This window comes from Scyliorhinus torazame, chromosome 31 (assembly GCF_047496885.1).
Source record: "Scyliorhinus torazame isolate Kashiwa2021f chromosome 31, sScyTor2.1, whole genome shotgun sequence".
NCBI lineage: Eukaryota > Metazoa > Chordata > Chondrichthyes > Carcharhiniformes > Scyliorhinidae > Scyliorhinus > Scyliorhinus torazame.
Genome location: NC_092737.1, coordinates 21,948,063 through 21,973,945, shown reverse-complemented (window position 1 = coordinate 21,973,945; position 25,883 = coordinate 21,948,063). Strand labels below are relative to the sequence as shown.

The window sequence follows — 25,883 nt, the reverse complement described above, 5'->3', positions numbered from 1 at the left end:
TGTACCTGTCCTGGGAGTGTTTGATGGGGACAGTGTAGAGGGAGCTTTACTCTGTATCTAACCCCGTGCTGTACCTGTCCTGGGAGTATTTGATGGGGACAGTGTAGAGGGAGCTTTTCTCTGTATCTAACCCCGTGCTGTACCTGTCCTGGGAACGTTTGATGGGGACAGTGTAGAGGGAGCTGTATTCAGGACATCCATGACAACAGGCCTCACACTGACACATTTGTCCAAAGTCAACAGGTGCGGCTGGTATTTATTATTTTAGAAAGCAGTATCTACAACGTTTAGTCCAGTTTGCTTTGACACTTAATTTGTACTAGTTCCGAGTGAATCGATATTGATAGAATATTAGAAAGTAGTCTGTGAGGCATGCACCGCAACAACCAACATCGTCATCCAGGCTCCAACACACAGAATTTCCAGTCAGGCCCGCAGTCAGTATTTGGGTTCGGTGAGAAAGGCCGAGAGAAATCATTAAACGTCAGCGAGAACACGTGGGCGACCTGCAGAGCCATTGGTCAGGACTTGCCCTTGCTCACAGCCAATCCGATCAATCCTGCCATCCCGGCCAATCCAACGATCGCGCCGCCGACAATCGCCATGCCCAGCAAACCATCTGTGAAGGTCGAGAAACGGCTTGTTCAGTACAGGTGGCACCGCGGTTGGGGGGGGGGGGGGGTCAGAACACGGGGGGGGGGGGGGGGGGGGGGGGGCCGCGAAGGGCGAGGTGAATATTCACGGCGGGTGGGCCATTGGTGCCCGAATCCCAGACGACAGTGGCACATCGAAACAATTAAATCCGGACTATATTTAAAACTCGCCCAGGGGGTTCCAGAGTGCACGGGGATTCTGGTGGGGGTGGGAAGAGGGGAGGGCGGTGGGAGGGGAACATTTCTAGGGCATGAGCCGGTGTGCCACCCTGCGCTGCCCCCTTGGGGGTGGGGAGGGTGGCACATGACCAGACAGTGGGCAACAGTACCGGTTTCAAGTATCAGGTGAACACCACACATGGAAATCGCACCCCTACCCAACCAATATCCCACTTTCCACCCCCCCCCCCCCCCCTATATCCCGCTGTGCACTCAATGTTTCCAAGGTCACTTTTTAAATAGTGTCTCTCTGGCTCTCGGGACAGTGTGTGAACGTGCCAGTGTCTGACTGGCTCTCGGGACAGTGTGTGAACGTGCCAGTGTCTGACTGGCTCACGGGACAGTGTGTGAATGTGTCAGTGTCTCTCTGGCTCTCGGGACAGTGTGTGAACATGCCAGTGTCTGACTGGCTCTCGGGACAGTGTGTGAACGTGCCAGTGTCTCTCTGGCTCTCGGGACAGTGTGTGAACGTGCCAGTGTCTGACTGGCTCTCGGGACAGTGTGTGAACGTGCCAGTGTCTGACTGGCTCTCGGGACAGTGTGTGAACGTGCCAGTGTCTGACTGGCTCTCGGGACAGTGTGTGAACGTGCCAGTGTCTCACTGGCTCTCGGGACAATGTGTGAACGTGTCAGTGTCTGACTGGCTCTCGGGATAGTGTGTGTACGTGTCAGTGACTCTCTGGCTCTCGGGATAGTGTGTGAACATGTCAGTGTCTGACTGGCTCTCGGGACAGTGTGTGAACGTGCCAGTGTCTGACTGGCTCTCGGGACAGTGTGTGAACGTGCCAGTGTCTGACTGGCTCTCGGGACAGTGTGTGAACGTGTCAGTGCCTCTCTGGCTCTCGGGACAGTGCGTGAACGTGCCAGTGTCTCTCTGGCTCTCGGGACAGTGTGTGAACGTGCCAGTGTCTGACTGGCTCTCGGGACAGTGCGTGAACGTGTCAGTGTCTGACTGGCTCTCCGGACAGTGTGTGAACGTGTCAGTGTCTCACTGGCTCTCGGGACAGTGTGTGAACGTGCCAGTGTCTGACTGGCTCTCGGGACAGTGTGTGAACGTGCCAGTGTCTCACTGGCTCTCGGGACAGTGTGTGAACGTGCCAGTGTCTGACTGGCTCTCGGGACAATGTGTGAACGTGTCAGTGTCTCTCTGGCTCTCGGGACAGTGTGTGAACGTGCCAGTGTCTGACTGGCTCTCGGGACAGTGTGTGAACGTGCCAGTGTCTGACTGGCTCTCGGGACAATGTGTGAACGTGTCAGTGTCTCACTGGCTCTCGGGACAGTGTGTGAACGTGCCAGTGTCTGTCTGGCTCTCGGGACAGTGTGTGAACGTGCCAGTGTCTGACTGGCTCTCGGGACAGTGTGTGAACGTGCCAGTGACTCTCTGGCTCTCGGGACAGTGTGTGAACGTGCCAGTGTCTCACTGGCTCTCGGGACAGTGAGTGAACGTGTCAGTATCTGACTGGCTCTCGGGACAGTGTGTGAACGTGTCAGTGTCTGACTGGCTCTCGGGACAGTGAGTGAACATGCCAGTGTCTGACTGGCTCTCGGGACAGTGTGTGAACGTGCCAGTGTCTCACTGGCTCTCGGGACAGTGTGTGAACGTGCCAGTGTCTGACTGGCTCTCGGGACAGTGTGTGAACGTGTCAGTGCCTCTCTGGCTCTCGGGACAGTGCGTGAACGTGCCAGTGTCTCTCTGGCTCTCGGGACAGTGTGTGAACGTGCCAGTGTCTGACTGGCTCTCGGGACAGTGCGTGAACGTGTCAGTGTCTGACTGGCTCTCCGGACAGTGTGTGAACGTGTCAGTGTCTCACTGGCTCTCGGGACAGTGTGCGAACGTGCCAGTGTCTGACTGGCTCTCGGGACAGTGTGTGAACGTGCCAGTGTCTCACTGGCTCTCGGGACAGTGTGTGAACGTGCCAGTGTCTGACTGGCTCTCGGGACAATGTGTGAACGTGTCAGTGTCTCTCTGGCTCTCGGGACAGTGTGTGAACGTGCCAGTGTCTGACTGGCTCTCGGGACAGTGTGTGAACGTGCCAGTGTCTGACTGGCTCTCGGGACAATGTGTGAACGTGTCAGTGTCTGTCTGGCTCTCGGGACAGTGTGTGAACGTGCCAGTGTCTGACTGGCTCTCGGGACAGTGTGTGAACGTGCCAGTGACTCTCTGGCTCTCGGGACAGTGTGTGAACGTGCCAGTGTCTCACTGGCTCTCGGGACAGTGAGTGAACGTGTCAGTATCTGACTGGCTCTCGGGACAGTGTGTGAACGTGTCAGTGTCTGACTGGCTCTCGGGACAGTGAGTGAACATGCCAGTGTCTGACTGGCTCTCGGGACAGTGTGTGAACGTGCCAGTGTCTCACTGGCTCTCGGGACAGTGTGTGAACGTGCCAGTGTCTGACTGGCTCTCGGGACAGTGAGTGAACGTGCCAGTGTCTGACTGGCTCTCGGGACAGTGTGTGAATGTGCCAGTGTCTGACTGGCTCTCGGGACAGTGAGTGAATGTGCCAGTGTCTGACTGGCTCTCGGGACAGTGAGTGAACGTGCCAGTGTCTCACTAACTCTCGGGACAGTGTGTGAACGTGCCAGTGTCTCTCTGGCTCTCGGGACAGTGTGTGAACGTGCCAGAGTCTGACTGGCTCTCGGGACAGTGCGTGAACGTGCCAGTGTCTCTCTGGCTCTCGGGACAGTGTGTGAATGTGTCAGTGTCTGACTGGCTCTCGGGACAGTGTGTGAACATGCCAGTGTCTGACTGGCTCTCGGGACAGTGTGTGAACGTGTCAGTGTCTCTCTGGCTCTCGGGACAGTGTGTGAACGTGCCAGAGTCTCTCTGGCTCACGGGACAGTGTGAGAACGTGTCAGTGTCTCTCTGGCTCTCGGGACAGTGTGTGAACGTGCCAGTGTCTGACTGGCTCTCGGGACAGTGTGTGAACATGCCAGTGTCTGACTGGCTCTCGGGACAGTGTGTGAACGTGTCAGTGTCTCTCTGGCTCTCGGGACAGTGTGTGAACGTGCCAGTGTCTCTCTGGCTCTCGGGACAGTGTGTGAACGTGCCAGTGTCTCTCAGGCTCTCGGGACAGAGTGTGAACGTGTCAGTGTCTCTCTGGCTCTCGGGACAGTGCGTGAACGTGCCAGTGTATCACTGGCTCTCGGGACAGTGTGTGAACGTGTCAGTGTCTGACTGGCTCTCGGGACAGTGTGTGAACGTGCCAGTGTCTGACTGGCTCTCGGGACAGTGTGTGAACATGCCTGTGTCTGACTGGCTCTCGGGACAGTGTGTGAACGTGTCAGTGTCTGACTGGCTCTCGGGACAGTGTGTGAACGTGCCAGTGTCTGACTGGCTCTCGGGACAGTGTGTGGACGTGTCAGTGTCTCTCTGGCTCCCGGCACAGTGTGTGAATATGCCAGTGTCTCTCTGGCTCTCGGGACAGTTTGTGAACGTGTCAGTGTCTAACTGGCTCTCGGGACAGTGTATGAATGGGCCAGTGTCTCTCTGGCTCTCGGGACAGTGCGTGAACGTGTCAGTGTCTGACTGGCTCTCGGGACAGTGTGTGAACGTGCCAGTGTCTGACTGGCTCTCGGGACAGTGTGTGAACGTGCCAGTGTCTCTCTGGCTCTCGGGACAGTGTGTGAACATGCCAGTGTCTGACTGGCTCTCGGGACAGTGTGTGAATGGGCCAGTGTCTGACTGGCTCTCGGGACAGTGTGTGAACGTGCCAGTGTCTCTCTGGCTCTCGGGACAGTGTGTGAACGTGCCAGTGTCTGACTGGCTCTCGGGACAGTGTGTGAACGTGCCAGTGTCTGACTGGCTCTAGGGACAGTGTGTGAACGTGCCAGTGTCTGACTGGCTCTCGGGACAGTGTGTGAACGTGCCAGTGTCTGACTGGCTCTCGGGACAGTGTGTGAATGTGTCAGTGTGTCACTGGCTCTCGGGACAGTGTGTGAACGTGTCAGTGTCTCACTGGCTCTCGGGACAGTGTGTGAACGTGCCAGTGTCTCTCTGGCTCTCGGGACAGTGTGTGAACGTGCCAGTGTCTCACTGGCTCTCGGGACAGTGTGTGAACGTGCCAGTGTCTGACTGGCTCCCGGCACAGTGTGTGAATGTGCCAGTGTCTCACTGGCTCTCGGGACAGTGTGTGAACGTGCCAGTGTCTGACTGGCTCTCGGGACAGTGTGTGAATGTGTCAGTGTCTCACTGGCTCTCGGGACAGTGTGTGAATGGGCCAGTGTCTCTCTGGCTCTCGGGACAGTGTGTGAACGTGTCAGTGTCTGACTGGCTCTCGGGACAGAGTGTGAATGTGTCAGTGTCTCTCTGGCTCTCGGGACAGCACGTGAACGTGCCAGTGTCTGACTGGCTCTCGGGACAGTGTGTGAACGTGCCAGTGTCTCTCTGGCTCTCGGGACAGCACGTGAACGTGCCAGTGTCTGACTGGCTCTCGGGACAGTGTGTGAACGTGCCAGTGTCTCTCTGGCTCTCGGGACAGCACGTGAACGTGCCAGTGTCTCTCTGGCTCTCGGGACAGCACGTGAACGTGCCAGTGTCTGACTGGCTCACGGGACAGTGTGTGAACGTGCCAGTGTCTCTCTGGCTCTCGGGACAGCACGTGAACGTGCCAGTGTCTCTCTGGCTCTCGGGACAGCGTGTGAACGTGCCAGTGTCTGACTGGCTCTCGGGACAGTGTGTGAACGTGCCAGTGTCTCTCTGGCTCTCGGGACAGCACGTGAACGTGCCAGTGTCTCTCTGGCTCTCGGGACAGTGTGTGAACGTGCCAGTGTCTCTCTGGCTCTCGGGACAGTGTGTGAACGTGTCAGTGTCTGACTGGCTCTCGGGACAGTGTGTGAACGTGTCAGTGTCTGACTGGCTCTCGGGACAGCACGTGAACGTGCCAGTGTCTCTCTGGCTCTCGGGACAGCACGTGAACGTGCCAGTGTCTCTCTGGCTCCCGGGACAGTGTGTGAACGTGCCAGTGTCTGACTGGCTCACGGGACAGTGCGTGAACGTGTCAGTGTCTCACTGGCTCTCGGGACAGTGTGTGAACGTGCCAGTGTCTCTCTGGCTCTCGGGACAGCCCGTGAACGTGCCAGTGTCTGACTGGCTCTCGGGACAGTGTGTGAACGTGCCAGTGTCTGACTGGCTCACGGGACAGTGTGTGAACGTGTCAGTGTCTGACTGGCTCTCGGGACAGAGTGTGAACGTGTCAGTGTCTGACTGGCTCTCGGGACAGTGTGTGAACGTGCCAGTGTCTGACTGGCTCTCGGGACAGTGTGTGAACGTGCCAGTGTCTCACTGGCTCTCGGGACAGTGTGTGAACGTGTCAGTGTCTGACTGGCTCTCGGGACAGAGTGTGAACGTGTCAGTGTCTGACTGGCTCTCGGGACAGTGTGTGAACGTGCCAGTGTATCACTGGCTCTCGGGACAGTGTGTGAACGTGCCAGTGTCTCTCTGGCTCTCGGGACAGTGTGTGAACGTGTCAGTGTCTGACTGGCTCTCGGGACAGTGTGTGAACGTGTCAGTGCCTGACTGGCTCTCGGGACAGTGTGTGAACGTGTCAGTGTCTGACTGGCTTTCGGGACAGTGTGTGAACGTGCCAGTGTATCACTGGCTCTCGGGACAGTGTGTGAACGTGCCAGTGTCTCTCTGGCTCTCGGGACAGTGTGTGAACGTGTCAGTGTCTGACTGGCTATCGGGACAGTGTGTGAACGTGTCAGTGTCTGACTGGCTCTCGGGACAGTGTGTGAACGTGCCAGTGTCTGACTGGCTCTCGGGACAGTGTGTGAACGTGTCAGTGTCTGACTGGCTCTCGGGACAGTGTGTGAACGTGCCAGTGTCTGACTGGCTCACGGGACAGTGTGTGAACGTGTCAGTGTCTGACTGGCTCTCGGGACAGTGTGTGAACGTGCCAGTGTCTCTCTGGCTCTCGGGACAGTGTGTGAATGTGTCAGTGTCTGACTGGCTCTCGGGACAGTGTGTGAACGTGCCAGTGTCTGACTGGCTCTCGGGACAGTGTGTGAACGTGCCAGTGTCTCTCTGGCTCTCGGGACAGCACGTGAACGTGCCAGTGTATCACTGGCTCTCGGGACAGTGTGTGAACGTGTCAGTGTCTCACTGGCTCTCGGGACAGTGTGTGAACGTGTCAGTGTCTGACTGGCTCACGGGACAGTGTGTGAACGTGCCAGTGTCTCTCTGGCTCTCGGGACAGTGTGTGAACGTGTCAGTGTCTAACTGGCTCTCGGGACAGTGTATGAATGGGCCAGTGTCTCTCTGGTTCTCGGGACAGTGTGTGAACGTGCCAGTGTCTCTCAGGCTCTCGGGACAGTGTGTGAACGTGTCAGTGTCTGACTGGCTCTCGGGACAGAGTGTGAACGTGCCAGTGTCTCTCTGGCTCTCGGGACAGCACGTGAACGTGCCAGTGTATCACTGGCTCTCGGGACAGTGTGTGAACGTGTCAGTGTCTCACTGGCTCTCGGGACAGTGTGTGAACGTGTCAGTGTCTAACTGGCTCTCGGGACAGTGTATGAATGGGCCAGTGTCTCTCTGGCTCTCGGGACAGTGTGTGATCGTGCCAGTGTCTCTCTGGCTCTCGGGACAGTGTGTGAACGTGTCAGTGTCTCACTGGCTCTCGGGACAGTGTGTGAACGTGTCAGTGTCTCACTGGCTCTCGGGACAGTGTGCGAACGTGCCAGTGTCTCTCTGGCTCTCGGGACAGTGTGTGAACGTGCCAGTGTCTCACTGGCTCTCGGGACAGTGTGTGAACGTGTCAGTGTCTGACTGGCTCTCGGGACAGTGTGTGAACGTGTCAGTGTCTCACTGGCTCTCGGGAAAGTGTGTGAACGTGTCAGTGTCTCTCTGGCTCTCGGGACAGTGTGTGAATGTGTCAGTGTCTGACTGGCTCTCGGGACAGTGCGTGAACGTGTCAGTGTCTGACTGGCTCTCGGGACAGTGTGTGAACGTGTCAGTGTCTCACTGGCTCTCGGGAAAGTGTGTGAACGTGTCAGTGTCTCTCTGGCTCTCGGGACAGTGTGTGAATGTGTCAGTGTCTGACTGGCTCTCGGGAAAGTGTGTGAACGTGTCAGTGTCTCTCTGGCTCTCGGGATAGTGTGTGAACGTGTCAGTGTCTCACTGGCTCTCGGGACAGTGTGTGAACGTGCCAGTGTCTGACTGGCTCTCGGGACAGTGTGTGAACGTGCCAGTGTCTGACTGGCTCTCGGGACAGTGTGTGAACGTGCCAGTGTCTGACTGGCTCTCGGGACAGTGTGTGAATGGGCCAGTGTCTCTCTGGCTCTCGGGACAGTGCGTGAACGTGTCAGTGTCTGACTGGCTCTCGGGGCAGAGTGTGAACGTGTCAGTGTCTCTCTGGCTCTCGGGACAGCACGTGAACGTGCCAGTGTATCACTGGCTCTCGGGACAGTGTGTGATCGTGCCAGTGTCTCTCTGGCTCTCGGGACAGTGTGTGAACGTGTCAGTGTCTCACTGGCTCTCGGGACAGTGTGTGAACGTGTCAGTGTCTCACTGGCTCTCGGGACAGTGTGAACGTGTCAGTGTCTCTCTGGCTCTCGGGACAGTGTGTGAACGTGTCAGTGTCTCACTGGCTCTCGGGACAGTGTGTGAACGTGCCAGTGTCTCACTGGCTCTCGGGACAGTGTGTGAACGTGTCAGTGTCTCACTGGCTCTCGGGACAGTGTGTGAACGTGTCAGTGTCTAACTGGCTCTCGGGACAGTGTATGAATGGGCCAGTGTCTCTCTGGCTCTCGGGACAGTGTGTGATCGTGCCAGTGTCTCTCTGGCTCTCGGGACAGTGTGTGAACGTGTCAGTGTCTCACTGGCTCTCGGGACAGTGTGTGAACGTGTCAGTGTCTCACTGGCTCTCGGGACAGTGTGAACGTGTCAGTGTCTGACTGGCTCTCGGGACAGTGTGTGAACGTGTCAGTGTCTCACTGGCTCTCGGGACAGTGTGTGAACGTGCCAGTGTCTCACTGGCTCTCGGGACAGTGTGTGAACGTGCCAGTGTCTCACTGGCTCTCGGGACAGTGTGTGAACGTGCCAATGTCTCTCTGGCTCTCGGGACAGTGTGTGAACGTGCCAGTGTCTGACTGGCTCTCGGGACAGTGAGTGAACGTGCCAGTGTCTCTCTGGCTCTCGGGACAGTGTGTGAACGTGCCAGTGTCTCTCTGGCTCTCGGGACAGTGTGTGAACGTGCCAGTGTCTGGCTGGCTCTCGGGACAGTGTGTGAACGTGCCAGTGTCTGACTGGCTCTCGGGACAGTGTGTGAACGTGTCAGTGTCTCTCTGGTTCTCGGGACAGTGTGTGAACGTGCCAGTGTCTCTCTGGCTCTCGGGACAGTGTGTGAACGTGCCAGTGTCTCTCTGGCTCTCGGGACAGTGTGTGAACGTGCCAGTGTCTGACTGGCTCTCGGGACAGTGTGTGAACGTGCCAGTGTCTGACTGGCTCTCGGGACAGTGTGTGAACGTGTCAGTGTCTCACTGGCTCTCGGGACAGTGTGTGAACGTGTCAGTGTCTCACTGGCTCTCGGGACAGTGTGAGAACGTGCCAGTGTCTCTCTGGCTCTCGGGACAGTGTGTGAACGTGCCAGTGTCTCACTGGCTCTCGGGACAGTGTGGAACGTGCCAGTGTCTGACTGGCTCTCGGGACAGAGTGTGAACGTGTCAGTGTCTGACTGGCTCTCGCGACAGTGTGTGAACGTGCCAGTGTTGGACTGGCTCTCGGGACAGTGTGTGTACGTGCCAGTGTCTCACTAGCTCTCGGGACAGTGCGTAAATGTTCCAGTGTCTGACTGGCTCTCGGGACAGTGTGTGAACGTGCCAGTGTCTCACTAGCTCTCGGGACAGTGTGTGAATGGGCCAGTGTCTCACTGGCTCTCGGGACAGTGTGTGAACGTGCCAGTGTCTGACTGGCTCTCGGGACAGTGTGTGAACGTGCCAGTGTCTCTCTGGCTCTCGGGACAGTGTGTGAACGTGCCAGTGTCTGACTGGCTCTCGGGACAGTGTGTGAACGTGTCAGTGTCTCTCTGGTTCTCGGGACAGTGTGTGAACGTGCCAGTGTCTCTCTGGCTCTCGGGACAGTGTGTGAACGTGCCAGTGTCTCTCTGGCTCTCGGGAGAGTGTGTGAACGTGCCAGTGTCTGACTGGCTCTCGGGACAGTGTGTGAAAGTGCCAGTGTCTTCCTGGCTCTCAGGACATTGTGTGAACATGCCAGTGTCTCACTAGCTCTCGGGACAGTGTGTGAACGTGCCAGTGTCTGACTGGCTCTCGGGACAGTGTGTGAACGTGCCAGTGTCTCTCTGGCTCTCGGGACAGTGTGTGAACGTGTCAGTGTCTAACTGGCTCTCGGGACAGTGTATGAATGGGCCAGTGTCTCTCTGGCTCTCGGGACAGTGTGTGATCGTGCCAGTGTCTCTCTGGCTCTCGGGACAGTGTGTGAACGTGTCAGTGTCTCACTGGCTCTCGGGACAGTGTGTGAACGTGTCAGTGTCTCACTGGCTCTCGGGACAGTGTGAACGTGTCAGTGTCTCTCTGGCTCTCGGGACAGTGTGTGAACGTGTCAGTGTCTGACTGGCTCTCGGGACAGTGTGTGAACGTGTCAGTGTCTCACTGGCTCTCGGGACAGTGTGTGAACGTGCCAGTGTCTCACTGGCTCTCGGGACAGTGTGTGAACGTGCCAGTGTCTCACTGGCTCTCGGGACAGTGTGTGAACGTGCCAATGTCTCTCTGGCTCTCGGGACAGTGTGTGAACGTGCCAGTGTCTGACTGGCTCTCGGGACAGTGAGTGAACGTGCCAGTGTCTCTCTGGCTCTCGGGACAGTGTGTGAACGTGCCAGTGTCTCTCTGGCTCTCGGGACAGTGTGTGAACGTGCCAGTGTCTGGCTGGCTCTCGGGACAGTGTGTGAACGTGCCAGTGTCTGACTGGCTCTCGGGACAGTGTGTGAACGTGTCAGTGTCTCTCTGGTTCTCGGGACAGTGTGTGAACGTGCCAGTGTCTCTCTGGCTCTCGGGACAGTGTGTGAACGTGCCAGTGTCTCTCTGGCTCTCGGGACAGTGTGTGAACGTGCCAGTGTCTGGCTGGCTCTCGGGACAGTGTGTGAACGTGCCAGTGTCTGACTGGCTCTCGGGACAGTGTGTGAAAGTGCCAGTCTCTTACTGGCTCTCGGGACATTGTGTGAACATGCCAGTGTCTCACTAGCTCTCGGGACAGTGTGTGAACGTGCCAGTGTCTCTCTCTGGCTCTCGGGACAGTGTGTGAATGTGCCAGTGTCTCTCTGGCTCTCGGGACAGTGTGTGAACGTGCCAGTGTCTGACTGGCTCTCGGGACAGTGTGTGAACGTGCCAGTGTCTGACTGGCTCTCGGGACAGTGTGTGAACGTGTCAGTGTCTCTCTGGCTCTCGGGACAGCACGTGAACGTGCCAGTGTATCACTGGCTCTCGGGACAGTGTGTGATCGTGCCAGTGTCTCTCTGGCTCTCGGGACAGTGTGTGAACGTGTCAGTGTCTCACTGGCTCTCGGGACAGTGTGTGAACGTGTCAGTGTCTCACTGGCTCTCGGGACAGTGTGAACGTGTCAGTGTCTCTCTGGCTCTCGGGACAGTGTGTGAACGTGTCAGTGTCTCACTGGCTCTCGGGACAGTGTGTGAACGTGCCAGTGTCTCACTGGCTCTCGGGACAGTGTGTGAACGTGTCAGTGTCTCACTGGCTCTCGGGACAGTGTGTGAACGTGTCAGTGTCTAACTGGCTCTCGGGACAGTGTATGAATGGGCCAGTGTCTCTCTGGCTCTCGGGACAGTGTGTGATCGTGCCAGTGTCTCTCTGGCTCTCGGGACAGTGTGTGAACGTGTCAGTGTCTCACTGGCTCTCGGGACAGTGTGTGAACGTGTCAGTGTCTCACTGGCTCTCGGGACAGTGTGAACGTGTCAGTGTCTGACTGGCTCTCGGGACAGTGTGTGAACGTGTCAGTGTCTCACTGGCTCTCGGGACAGTGTGTGAACGTGCCAGTGTCTCACTGGCTCTCGGGACAGTGTGTGAACGTGCCAGTGTCTCACTGGCTCTCGGGACAGTGTGTGAACGTGCCAATGTCTCTCTGGCTCTCGGGACAGTGTGTGAACGTGCCAGTGTCTGACTGGCTCTCGGGACAGTGAGTGAACGTGCCAGTGTCTCTCTGGCTCTCGGGACAGTGTGTGAACGTGCCAGTGTCTCTCTGGCTCTCGGGACAGTGTGTGAACGTGCCAGTGTCTGGCTGGCTCTCGGGACAGTGTGTGAACGTGCCAGTGTCTGACTGGCTCTCGGGACAGTGTGTGAACGTGTCAGTGTCTCTCTGGTTCTCGGGACAGTGTGTGAACGTGCCAGTGTCTCTCTGGCTCTCGGGACAGTGTGTGAACGTGCCAGTGTCTCTCTGGCTCTCGGGACAGTGTGTGAACGTGCCAGTGTCTGACTGGCTCTCGGGACAGTGTGTGAACGTGCCAGTGTCTGACTGGCTCTCGGGACAGTGTGTGAACGTGTCAGTGTGTCACTGGCTCTCGGGACAGTGTGTGAACGTGTCAGTGTCTCACTGGCTCTCGGGACAGTGTGAGAACGTGCCAGTGTCTCACTGGCTCTCGGGACAGTGTGTGAACGTGCCAGTGTCTCTCTGGCTCTCGGGACAGTGTGTGAACGTGCCAGTGTCTCACTGGCTCTCGGGACAGTGTGGAACGTGCCAGTGTCTGACTGGCTCTCGGGACAGAGTGTGAACGTGTCAGTGTCTGACTGGCTCTCGCGACAGTGTGTGAACGTGCCAGTGTCGGACTGGCTCTCGGGACAGTGTGTGAACGTGCCAGTGTCTCACTGTCTCTCGGGACAGTGTGTGAATGGGCCAGTGTCTCACTGGCTCTCGGGACAGTGTGTGAACGTGCCAGTGTCTGACTGGCTCTCGGGACAGTGTGTGAACGTGCCAGTGTCTCTCTGGCTCTCGGGACAGTGTGTGAACGTGCCAGTGTCTGACTGGCTCTCGGGACAGTGTGTGAACGTGTCAGTGTCTCTCTGGTTCTCGGGACAGTGTGTGAACGTGCCAGTGTCTCTCTGGCTCTCGGGGCAGTGTGTGAACGTGTCAGTGTCTAACTGGCTCTCGGGACAGTGTATGAATGGGCCAGTGTCTCTCTGGCTCTCGGGACAGTGTGTGAACGTGTCAGTGTCTCACTGGCTCTCGGGACAATGTGAACGTGTCAGTGTCTCTCTGGCTCTCGGGACAGTGTGTGAACGTGTCAGTGTCTCACTGGCTCTCGGGACAGTGTGTGAACGTGCCAGTGTCTCACTGGCTCTCGGGACAGTGTGTGAACGTGTCAGTGTCTCACTGGCTCTCGGGACAGTGTGTGAACGTGTCAGTGTCTAACTGGCTCTCGGGACAGTGTATGAATGGGCCAGTGTCTCTCTGGCTCTCGGGACAGTGTGTGATCGTGCCAGTGTCTCTCTGGCTCTCGGGACAGTGTGTGAACGTGTCAGTGTCTCACTGGCTCTCGGGACAGTGTGTGAACGTGTCAGTGTCTCACTGGCTCTCGGGACAGTGTGAACGTGTCAGTGTCTGACTGGCTCTCGGGACAGTGTGTGAACGTGTCAGTGTCTCACTGGCTCTCGGGACAGTGTGTGAACGTGCCAGTGTCTCACTGGCTCTCGGGACAGTGTGTGAACGTGCCAGTGTCTCACTGGCTCTCGGGACAGTGTGTGAACGTGCCAATGTCTCTCTGGCTCTCGGGACAGTGTGTGAACGTGCCAGTGTCTGACTGGCTCTCGGGACAGTGAGTGAACGTGCCAGTGTCTCTCTGGCTCTCGGGACAGTGTGTGAACGTGCCAGTGTCTCTCTGGCTCTCGGGACAGTGTGTGAACGTGCCAGTGTCTGGCTGGCTCTCGGGACAGTGTGTGAACGTGCCAGTGTCTGACTGGCTCTCGGGACAGTGTGTGAACGTGTCAGTGTCTCTCTGGTTCTCGGGACAGTGTGTGAACGTGCCAGTGTCTCTCTGGCTCTCGGGACAGTGTGTGAACGTGCCAGTGTCTCTCTGGCTCTCGGGACAGTGTGTGAACGTGCCAGTGTCTGACTGGCTCTCGGGACAGTGTGTGAACGTGCCAGTGTCTGACTGGCTCTCGGGACAGTGTGTGAACGTGTCAGTGTCTCACTGGCTCTCGGGACAGTGTGTGAACGTGTCAGTGTCTCACTGGCTCTCGGGACAGTGTGAGAACGTGCCAGTGTCTCACTGGCTCTCGGGACAGTGTGTGAACGTGCCAGTGTCTCTCTGGCTCTCGGGACAGTGTGTGAACGTGCCAGTGTCTCACTGGCTCTCGGGACAGTGTGGAACGTGCCAGTGTCTGACTGGCTCTCGGGACAGAGTGTGAACGTGTCAGTGTCTGACTGGCTCTCGCGACAGTGTGTGAACGTGCCAGTGTTGGACTGGCTCTCGGGACAGTGTGTGAACGTGCCAGTGTCTCACTGTCTCTCGGGACAGTGTGTGAATGGGCCAGTGTCTCACTGGCTCTCGGGACAGTGTGTGAACGTGCCAGTGTCTGACTGGCTCTCGGGACAGTGTGTGAACGTGCCAGTGTCTCTCTGGCTCTCGGGACAGTGTGTGAACGTGCCAGTGTCTGACTGGCTCTCGGGACAGTGTGTGAACGTGTCAGTGTCTCTCTGGTTCTCGGGACAGTGTGTGAACGTGCCAGTGTCTCTCTGGCTCTCGGGGCAGTGTGTGAACGTGTCAGTGTCTAACAGGCTCTCGGGACAGTGTATGAATGGGCCAGTGTCTCTCTGGCTCTCGGGACAGTGTGTGATCGTGCCAGTGTCTCTCTGGCTCTCGGGACAGTGTGTGAACGTGTCAGTGTCTCACTGGCTCTCGGGACAGTGTGTGAACGTGTCAGTGTCTCACTGGCTCTCGGGACAGTGTGAACGTGTCAGTGTCTCTCTGGCTCTCGGGACAGTGTGTGAACGTGTCAGTGTCTGACTGGCTCTCGGGACAGTGTGTGAACGTGTCAGTGTCTCACTGGCTCTCGGGACAGTGTGTGAACGTGCCAGTGTCTCACTGGCTCTCGGGACAGTGTGTGAACGTGCCAGTGTCTCACTGGCTCTCGGGACAGTGTGTGAACGTGCCAATGTCTCTCTGGCTCTCGGGACAGTGTGTGAACGTGCCAGTGTCTGACTGGCTCTCGGGACAGTGAGTGAACGTGTCAGTGTCTCACTGGCTCTCGGGACAGTGTGTGAACGTGTCAGTGTCTCACTGGCTCTCGGGACAGTGTGCGAACGTGCCAGTGTCTCTCTGGCTCTCGGGACAGTGTGTGAACGTGCCAGTGTCTCACTGGCTCTCGGGACAGTGTGTGAACGTGTCAGTGTCTGACTGGCTCTCGGGACAGTGTGTGAACGTGTCAGTGTCTCACTGGCTCTCGGGAAAGTGTGTGAACGTGTCAGTGTCTCTCTGGCTCTCGGGACAGTGTGTGAATGTGTCAGTGTCTGACTGGCTCTCGGGACAGTGCGTGAACGTGTCAGTGTCTGACTGGCTCTCGGGACAGTGTGTGAACGTGTCAGTGTCTCACTGGCTCTCGGGAAAGTGTGTGAACGTGTCAGTGTCTCTCTGGCTCTCGGGACAGTGTGTGAATGTGTCAGTGTCTGACTGGCTCTCGGGAAAGTGTGTGAACGTGTCAGTGTCTCTCTGGCTCTCGGGATAGTGTGTGAACGTGTCAGTGTCTCACTGGCTCTCGGGACAGTGTGTGAACGTGCCAGTGTCTGACTGGCTCTCGGGACAGTGTGTGAACGTGCCAGTGTCTGACTGGCTCTCGGGACAGTGTGTGAACGTGCCAGTGTCTGACTGGCTCTCGGGACAGTGTGTGAATGGGCCAGTGTCTCTCTGGCTCTCGGGACAGTGCGTGAACGTGTCAGTGTCTGACTGGCTCTCGGGGCAGAGTGTGAACGTGTCAGTGTCTCTCTGGCTCTCGGGACAGCACGTGAACGTGCCAGTGTATCACTGGCTCTCGGGACAGTGTGTGAACGTGTCAGTGTCTCACTGGCTCTCGGGACAGTGTGTGAACGTGTCAGTGTCTAACTGGCTCTCGGGACAGTGTATGAATGGGCCAGTGTCTCTCTGGCTCTCGGGACAGTGTGTGATCGTGCCAGTGTCTCTCTGGCTCTCGGGACAGTGTGTGAACGTGTCAGTGTCTCACTGGCTCTCGGGACAGTGTGTGAACGTGTCAGTGTCTCACTGGCTCTCGGGACAGTGTGAACGTGTCAGTGTCTCTCTGGCTCTCGGGACAGTGTGTGAACGTGTCAGTGTCTGACTGGCTCTCGGGACAGTGTGTGAACGTGTCAGTGTCTCACTGGCTCTCGGGACAGTGTGTGAACGTGCCAGTGTCTCACTGGCTCTCGGGACAGTGTGTGAACGTGCCAGTGTCTCTCTGGCTCTCGGGACAGTGTGTGAACGTGCCAGTGTCTGACTGGCTCTCGGGACAGTGAGTGAACGTGCCAGTGTCTCTCTGGCTCTCGGGACAGTGTGTGAACGTGCCAGTGTCTCTCTGGCTCTCGGGACAGTGTGTGAACGTGCCAGTGTCTGGCTGGCTCTCGGGACAGTGTGTGAACGTGCCAGTGTCTGACTGGCTCTCGGGACAGTGTGTGAACGTGTCAGTGTCTCTCTGGTTCTCGGGACAGTGTGTGAACGTGCCAGTGTCTCTCTGGCTCTCGGGACAGTGTGTGAACGTGCCAGTGTCTCTCTGGCTCTCGGGACAGTGTGTGAACGTGCCAGTGTCTGGCTGGCTCTCGGGACAGTGTGTGAACGTGCCAGTGTCTGACTGGCTCTCGGGACAGTGTGTGAAAGTGCCAGTCTCTTACTGGCTCTCGGGACATTGTGTGAACATGCCAGTGTCTCACTAGCTCTCGGGACAGTGTGTGAACGTGCCAGTGTCTCTCTCTGGCTCTCGGGACAGTGTGTGAATGTGCCAGTGTCTCTCTGGCTCTCGGGACAGTGTGTGAACGTGCCAGTGTCTGACTGGCTCTCGGGACAGTGTGTGAACGTGCCAGTGTCTGACTGGCTCTCGGGACAGTGTGTGAACGTGTCAGTGTCTCACTGGCTCTCGGGACAGTGTGTGAACGTGTCAGTGTCTCACTGGCTCTCGGGACAGTGTGAGAACGTGCCAGTGTCTCTCTGGCTCTCGGGACAGTGTGTGAACGTGCCAGTGTCTCACTGGCTCTCGGGACAGTGTGGAACGTGCCAGTGTCTGACTGGCTCTCGGGACAGAGTGTGAACGTGTCAGTGTCTGACTGGCTCTCGCGACAGTGTGTGAACGTGCCAGTGTTGGACTGGCTCTCGGGACAGTGTGTGTACGTGCCAGTGTCTCACTGTCTCTCGGGACAGTGCGTAAATGTTCCAGTGTCTGACTGGCTCTCGGGACAGTGTGTGAACGTGCCAGTGTCTCACTAGCTCTCGGGACAGTGTGTGAATGGGCCAGTGTCTCACTGGCTCTCGGGACAGTGTGTGAACGTGCCAGTGTCTGACTGGCTCTCGGGACAGTGTGTGAACGTGCCAGTGTCTCTCTGGCTCTCGGGACAGTGTGTGAACGTGCCAGTGTCTGACTGGCTCTCGGGACAGTGTGTGAACGTGTCAGTGTCTCTCTGGTTCTCGGGACAGTGTGTGAACGTGCCAGTGTCTCTCTGGCTCTCGGGACAGTGTGTGAACGTGCCAGTGTCTCTCTGGCTCTCGGGACAGTGTGTGAACGTGCCAGTGTCTGACTGGCTCTCGGGACAGTGTGTGAAAGTGCCAGTGTCTTCCTGGCTCTCAGGACATTGTGTGAACATGCCAGTGTCTCACTAGCTCTCGGGACAGTGTGTGAACGTGCCAGTGTCTGACTGGCTCTCGGGACAGTGTGTGAACGTGCCAGTGTCTCTCTGGCTCTCGGGACAGTGTGTGAACGTGTCAGTGTCTAACTGGCTCTCGGGACAGTGTATGAATGGGCCAGTGTCTCTCTGGCTCTCGGGACAGTGTGTGATCGTGCCAGTGTCTCTCTGGCTCTCGGGACAGTGTGTGAACGTGTCAGTGTCTCACTGGCTCTCGGGACAGTGTGTGAACGTGTCAGTGTCTCACTGGCTCTCGGGACAGTGTGAACGTGTCAGTGTCTCTCTGGCTCTCGGGACAGTGTGTGAACGTGTCAGTGTCTGACTGGCTCTCGGGACAGTGTGTGAACGTGTCAGTGTCTCACTGGCTCTCGGGACAGTGTGTGAACGTGCCAGTGTCTCACTGGCTCTCGGGACAGTGTGTGAACGTGCCAGTGTCTCACTGGCTCTCGGGACAGTGTGTGAACGTGCCAATGTCTCTCTGGCTCTCGGGACAGTGTGTGAACGTGCCAGTGTCTGACTGGCTCTCGGGACAGTGAGTGAACGTGCCAGTGTCTCTCTGGCTCTCGGGACAGTGTGTGAACGTGCCAGTGTCTCTCTGGCTCTCGGGACAGTGTGTGAACGTGCCAGTGTCTGGCTGGCTCTCGGGACAGTGTGTGAACGTGCCAGTGTCTGACTGGCTCTCGGGACAGTGTGTGAACGTGTCAGTGTCTCTCTGGTTCTCGGGACAGTGTGTGAACGTGCCAGTGTCTCTCTGGCTCTCGGGACAGTGTGTGAACGTGCCAGTGTCTCTCTGGCTCTCGGGACAGTGTGTGAACGTGCCAGTGTCTGGCTGGCTCTCGGGACAGTGTGTGAACGTGCCAGTGTCTGACTGGCTCTCGGGACAGTGTGTGAAAGTGCCAGTCTCTTACTGGCTCTCGGGACATTGTGTGAACATGCCAGTGTCTCACTAGCTCTCGGGACAGTGTGTGAACGTGCCAGTGTCTCTCTCTGGCTCTCGGGACAGTGTGTGAATGTGCCAGTGTCTCTCTGGCTCTCGGGACAGTGTGTGAACGTGCCAGTGTCTGACTGGCTCTCGGGACAGTGTGTGAACGTGCCAGTGTCTGACTGGCTCTCGGGACAGTGTGTGAACGTGTCAGTGTCTCACTGGCTCTCGGGACAGTGTGTGAACGTGTCAGTGTCTCACTGGCTCTCGGGACAGTGTGTGAACGTGCCAGTGTCTCTCTGGCTCTCGGGACAGTGTGTGAACGTGCCAGTGTCTCACTGGCTCTCGGGACAGTGTGGAACGTGCCAGTGTCTGACTGGCTCTCGGGACAGAGTGTGAACGTGTCAGTGTCTGACTGGCTCTCGCGACAGTGTGTGAACGTGCCAGTGTTGGACTGGCTCTCGGGACAGTGTGTGAACGTGCCAGTGTCTCACTGTCTCTCGGGACAGTGTGTGAATGGGCCAGTGTCTCACTGGCTCTCGGGACAGTGTGTGAACGTGCCAGTGTCTGACTGGCTCTCGGGACAGTGTGTGAACGTGCCAGTGTCTCTCTGGCTCTCGGGACAGTGTGTGAACGTGCCAGTGTCTGACTGGCTCTCGGGACAGTGTGTGAACGTGTCAGTGTCTCTCTGGTTCTCGGGACAGTGTGTGAACGTGCCAGTGTCTCTCTGGCTCTCGGGACAGTGTGTGAACGTGTCAGTGTCTAACTGGCTCTCGGGACAGTGTATGAATGGGCCAGTGTCTCTCTGGCTCTCGGGACAGTGTGTGATCGTGCCAGTGTCTCTCTGGCTCTCGGGACAGTGTGTGAACGTGTCAGTGTCTCACTGGCTCTCGGGACAGTGTGTGAACGTGTCAGTGTCTCACTGGCTCTCGGGACAGTGTGAACGTGTCAGTGTCTCTCTGGCTCTCGGGACAGTGTGTGAACGTGTCAGTGTCTGACTGGCTCTCGGGACAGTGTGTGAACGTGTCAGTGTCTCACTGGCTCTCGGGACAGTGTGTGAACGTGCCAGTGTCTCACTGGCTCTCGGGACAGTGTGTGAACGTGCCAGTGCCTCTCTGGCTCTCGGGACAGTGCGTGAACGTGCCAGTGTCTCTCTGGCTCTCGGGACAGTGTGTGAACGTGCCAGTGTCTGACTGGCTCTCGGGACAGTGCGTGAACGTGTCAGTGTCTGACTGGCTCTCCGGACAGTGTGTGAACGTGTCAGTGTCTCACTGGCTCTCGGGACAGTGTGTGAACGTGCCAGTGTCTGACTGGCTCTCGGGACAGTGTGTGAACGTGCCAGTGTCTCACTGGCTCTCGGGACAGTGTGTGAACGTGCCAGTGTCTGACTGGCTCTCGGGACAATGTGTGAACGTGTCAGTGTCTCTCTGGCTCTCGGGACAGTGTGTGAACGTGCCAGTGTCTGACTGGCTCTCGGGACAGTGTGTGAACGTGCCAGTGTCTGACTGGCTCTCGGGACAATGTGTGAACGTGTCAGTGTCTCACTGGCTCTCGGGACAGTGTGTGAACGTGCCAGTGTCTGTCTGGCTCTCGGGACAGTGTGTGAACGTGCCAGTGTCTGACTGGCTCTCGGGACAGTGTGTGAACGTGCCAGTGACTCTCTGGCTCTCGGGACAGTGTGTGAACGTGCCAGTGTCTCACTGGCTCTCGGGACAGTGAGTGAACGTGTCAGTATCTGACTGGCTCTCGGGACAGTGTGTGAACGTGTCAGTGTCTGACTGGCTCTCGGGACAGTGAGTGAACATGCCAGTGTCTGACTGGCTCTCGGGACAGTGTGTGAACGTGCCAGTGTCTCACTGGCTCTCGGGACAGTGTGTGAACGTGCCAGTGTCTGACTGGCTCTCGGGACAGTGTGTGAACGTGTCAGTGCCTCTCTGGCTCTCGGGACAGTGCGTGAACGTGCCAGTGTCTCTCTGGCTCTCGGGACAGTGTGTGAACGTGCCAGTGTCTGACTGGCTCTCGGGACAGTGCGTGAACGTGTCAGTGTCTGACTGGCTCTCCGGACAGTGTGTGAACGTGTCAGTGTCTCACTGGCTCTCGGGACAGTGTGCGAACGTGCCAGTGTCTGACTGGCTCTCGGGACAGTGTGTGAACGTGCCAGTGTCTCACTGGCTCTCGGGACAGTGTGTGAACGTGCCAGTGTCTGACTGGCTCTCGGGACAATGTGTGAACGTGTCAGTGTCTCTCTGGCTCTCGGGACAGTGTGTGAACGTGCCAGTGTCTGACTGGCTCTCGGGACAGTGTGTGAACGTGCCAGTGTCTGACTGGCTCTCGGGACAATGTGTGAACGTGTCAGTGTCTGTCTGGCTCTCGGGACAGTGTGTGAACGTGCCAGTGTCTGACTGGCTCTCGGGACAGTGTGTGAACGTGCCAGTGACTCTCTGGCTCTCGGGACAGTGTGTGAACGTGCCAGTGTCTCACTGGCTCTCGGGACAGTGAGTGAACGTGTCAGTATCTGACTGGCTCTCGGGACAGTGTGTGAACGTGTCAGTGTCTGACTGGCTCTCGGGACAGTGAGTGAACATGCCAGTGTCTGACTGGCTCTCGGGACAGTGTGTGAACGTGCCAGTGTCTCACTGGCTCTCGGGACAGTGTGTGAACGTGCCAGTGTCTGACTGGCTCTCGGGACAGTGAGTGAACGTGCCAGTGTCTGACTGGCTCTCGGGACAGTGTGTGAATGTGCCAGTGTCTGACTGGCTCTCGGGACAGTGAGTGAATGTGCCAGTGTCTGACTGGCTCTCGGGACAGTGAGTGAACGTGCCAGTGTCTCACTAACTCTCGGGACAGTGTGTGAACGTGCCAGTGTCTCTCTGGCTCTCGGGACAGTGTGTGAACGTGCCAGAGTCTGACTGGCTCTCGGGACAGTGCGTGAACGTGCCAGTGTCTCTCTGGCTCTCGGGACAGTGTGTGAATGTGTCAGTGTCTGACTGGCTCTCGGGACAGTGTGTGAACATGCCAGTGTCTGACTGGCTCTCGGGACAGTGTGTGAACGTGCCAGAGTCTCTCTGGCTCACGGGACAGTGTGAGAACGTGTCAGTGTCTCTCTGGCTCTCGGGACAGTGTGTGAACGTGCCAGTGTCTGACTGGCTCTCGGGACAGTGTGTGAACATGCCAGTGTCTGACTGGCTCTCGGGACAGTGTGTGAACGTGTCAGTGTCTCTCTGGCTCTCGGGACAGTGTGTGAACGTGCCAGTGTCTCTCTGGCTCTCGGGACAGTGTGTGAACGTGCCAGTGTCTCTCAGGCTCTCGGGACAGAGTGTGAACGTGTCAGTGTCTCTCTGGCTCTCGGGACAGTGCGTGAACGTGCCAGTGTATCACTGGCTCTCGGGACAGTGTGTGAACGTGTCAGTGTCTGACTGGCTCTCGGGACAGTGTGTGAACGTGCCAGTGTCTGACTGGCTCTCGGGACAGTGTGTGAACATGCCTGTGTCTGACTGGCTCTCGGGACAGTGTGTGAACGTGTCAGTGTCTGACTGGCTCTCGGGACAGTGTGTGAACGTGCCAGTGTCTGACTGGCTCTCGGGACAGTGTGTGGACGTGTCAGTGTCTCTCTGGCTCCCGGCACAGTGTGTGAATATGCCAGTGTCTCTCTGGCTCTCGGGACAGTTTGTGAACGTGTCAGTGTCTAACTGGCTCTCGGGACAGTGTATGAATGGGCCAGTGTCTCTCTGGCTCTCGGGACAGTGCGTGAACGTGTCAGTGTCTGACTGGCTCTCGGGACAGTGTGTGAACGTGCCAGTGTCTGACTGGCTCTCGGGACAGTGTGTGAACGTGCCAGTGTCTCTCTGGCTCTCGGGACAGTGTGTGAACATGCCAGTGTCTGACTGGCTCTCGGGACAGTGTGTGAATGGGCCAGTGTCTGACTGGCTCTCGGGACAGTGTGTGAACGTGCCAGTGTCTCTCTGGCTCTCGGGACAGTGTGTGAACGTGCCAGTGTCTGACTGGCTCTCGGGACAGTGTGTGAACGTGCCAGTGTCTGACTGGCTCTAGGGACAGTGTGTGAACGTGCCAGTGTCTGACTGGCTCTCGGGACAGTGTGTGAACGTGCCAGTGTCTGACTGGCTCTCGGGACAGTGTGTGAATGTGTCAGTGTGTCACTGGCTCTCGGGACAGTGTGTGAACGTGTCAGTGTCTCACTGGCTCTCGGGACAGTGTGTGAACGTGCCAGTGTCTCTCTGGCTCTCGGGACAGTGTGTGAACGTGCCAGTGTCTCACTGGCTCTCGGGACAGTGTGTGAACGTGCCAGTGTCTGACTGGCTCCCGGCACAGTGTGTGAATGTGCCAGTGTCTCACTGGCTCTCGGGACAGTGTGTGAACGTGCCAGTGTCTGACTGGCTCTGGGGACAGTGTGTGAATGTGTCAGTGTCTCACTGGCTCTCGGGACAGTGTGTGAATGGGCCAGTGTCTCTCTGGCTCTCGGGACAGTGTGTGAACGTGTCAGTGTCTGACTGGCTCTCGGGACAGAGTGTGAATGTGTCAGTGTCTCTCTGGCTCTCGGGACAGCACGTGAACGTGCCAGTGTCTGACTGGCTCTCGGGACAGTGTGTGAACGTGCCAGTGTCTCTCTGGCTCTCGGGACAGCACGTGAACGTGCCAGTGTCTGACTGGCTCTCGGGACAGTGTGTGAACGTGCCAGTGTCTCTCTGGCTCTCGGGACAGCACGTGAACGTGCCAGTGTCTCTCTGGCTCTCGGGACAGCACGTGAACGTGCCAGTGTCTGACTGGCTCACGGGACAGTGTGTGAACGTGCCAGTGTCTCTCTGGCTCTCGGGACAGCACGTGAACGTGCCAGTGTCTCTCTGGCTCTCGGGACAGCGTGTGAACGTGCCAGTGTCTGACTGGCTCTCGGGACAGTGTGTGAACGTGCCAGTGTCTCTCTGGCTCTCGGGACAGCACGTGAACGTGCCAGTGTCTCTCTGGCTCTCGGGACAGTGTGTGAACGTGCCAGTGTCTCTCTGGCTCTCGGGACAGTGTGTGAACGTGTCAGTGTCTGACTGGCTCTCGGGACAGTGTGTGAACGTGTCAGTGTCTGACTGGCTCTCGGGACAGCACGTGAACGTGCCAGTGTCTCTCTGGCTCTCGGGACAGCACGTGAACGTGCCAGTGTCTCTCTGGCTCCCGGGACAGTGTGTGAACGTGCCAGTGTCTGACTGGCTCACGGGACAGTGCGTGAACGTGTCAGTGTCTCACTGGCTCTCGGGACAGTGTGTGAACGTGCCAGTGTCTCTCTGGCTCTCGGGACAGCCCGTGAACGTGCCAGTGTCTGACTGGCTCTCGGGACAGTGTGTGAACGTGCCAGTGTCTGACTGGCTCACGGGACAGTGTGTGAACGTGTCAGTGTCTGACTGGCTCTCGGGACAGAGTGTGAACGTGTCAGTGTCTGACTGGCTCTCGGGACAGTGTGTGAACGTGCCAGTGTCTGACTGGCTCTCGGGACAGTGTGTGAACGTGCCAGTGTCTCACTGGCTCTCGGGACAGTGTGTGAACGTGTCAGTGTCTGACTGGCTCTCGGGACAGAGTGTGAACGTGTCAGTGTCTGACTGGCTCTCGGGACAGTGTGTGAACGTGCCAGTGTATCACTGGCTCTCGGGACAGTGTGTGAACGTGCCAGTGTCTCTCTGGCTCTCGGGACAGTGTGTGAACGTGTCAGTGTCTGACTGGCTCTCGGGACAGTGTGTGAACGTGTCAGTGCCTGACTGGCTCTCGGGACAGTGTGTGAACGTGTCAGTGTCTGACTGGCTTTCGGGACAGTGTGTGAACGTGCCAGTGTATCACTGGCTCTCGGGACAGTGTGTGAACGTGCCAGTGTCTCTCTGGCTCTCGGGACAGTGTGTGAACGTGTCAGTGTCTGACTGGCTATCGGGACAGTGTGTGAACGTGTCAGTGTCTGACTGGCTCTCGGGACAGTGTGTGAACGTGCCAGTGTCTGACTGGCTCTCGGGACAGTGTGTGAACGTGTCAGTGTCTGACTGGCTCTCGGGACAGTGTGTGAACGTGCCAGTGTCTGACTGGCTCACGGGACAGTGTGTGAACGTGTCAGTGTCTGACTGGCTCTCGGGACAGTGTGTGAACGTGCCAGTGTCTCTCTGGCTCTCGGGACAGTGTGTGAATGTGTCAGTGTCTGACTGGCTCTCGGGACAGTGTGTGAACGTGCCAGTGTCTGACTGGCTCTCGGGACAGTGTGTGAACGTGCCAGTGTCTCTCTGGCTCTCGGGACAGCACGTGAACGTGCCAGTGTATCACTGGCTCTCGGGACAGTGTGTGAACGTGTCAGTGTCTCACTGGCTCTCGGGACAGTGTGTGAACGTGTCAGTGTCTGACTGGCTCACGGGACAGTGTGTGAACGTGCCAGTGTCTCTCTGGCTCTCGGGACAGTGTGTGAACGTGTCAGTGTCTAACTGGCTCTCGGGACAGTGTATGAATGGGCCAGTGTCTCTCTGGTTCTCGGGACAGTGTGTGAACGTGCCAGTGTCTCTCAGGCTCTCGGGACAGTGTGTGAACGTGTCAGTGTCTGACTGGCTCTCGGGACAGAGTGTGAACGTGCCAGTGTCTCTCTGGCTCTCGGGACAGCACGTGAACGTGCCAGTGTATCACTGGCTCTCGGGACAGTGTGTGAACGTGTCAGTGTCTCACTGGCTCTCGGGACAGTGTGTGAACGTGTCAGTGTCTAACTGGCTCTCGGGACAGTGTATGAATGGGCCAGTGTCTCTCTGGCTCTCGGGACAGTGTGTGATCGTGCCAGTGTCTCTCTGGCTCTCGGGACAGTGTGTGAACGTGTCAGTGTCTCACTGGCTCTCGGGACAGTGTGTGAACGTGTCAGTGTCTCACTGGCTCTCGGGACAGTGTGCGAACGTGCCAGTGTCTCTCTGGCTCTCGGGACAGTGTGTGAACGTGCCAGTGTCTCACTGGCTCTCGGGACAGTGTGTGAACGTGTCAGTGTCTGACTGGCTCTCGGGACAGTGTGTGAACGTGTCAGTGTCTCACTGGCTCTCGGGAAAGTGTGTGAACGTGTCAGTGTCTCTCTGGCTCTCGGGACAGTGTGTGAATGTGTCAGTGTCTGACTGGCTCTCGGGACAGTGCGTGAACGTGTCAGTGTCTGACTGGCTCTCGGGACAGTGTGTGAACGTGTCAGTGTCTCACTGGCTCTCGGGAAAGTGTGTGAACGTGTCAGTGTCTCTCTGGCTCTCGGGACAGT

At 57.5% G+C, this 25,883-nt stretch overlaps 1 protein-coding gene across 1 annotated transcript in view; it reads right to left on the bottom strand.

Moving 5' to 3' along the window:
- Positions 1-225: 225 nt before the first annotated feature.
- Positions 226-25,883, bottom strand: part of fis1 (fission, mitochondrial 1) — a 168,835-nt gene continuing 143,177 nt past the window's right edge. Inside the window, exon 15 of the mRNA XM_072493197.1 lies at positions 226-619. Coding sequence (XP_072349298.1) covers positions 522-619 — 98 coding nt within the window. The 3' untranslated portion in view covers positions 226-521. The remainder of the gene's footprint in view (positions 620-25,883) is intronic.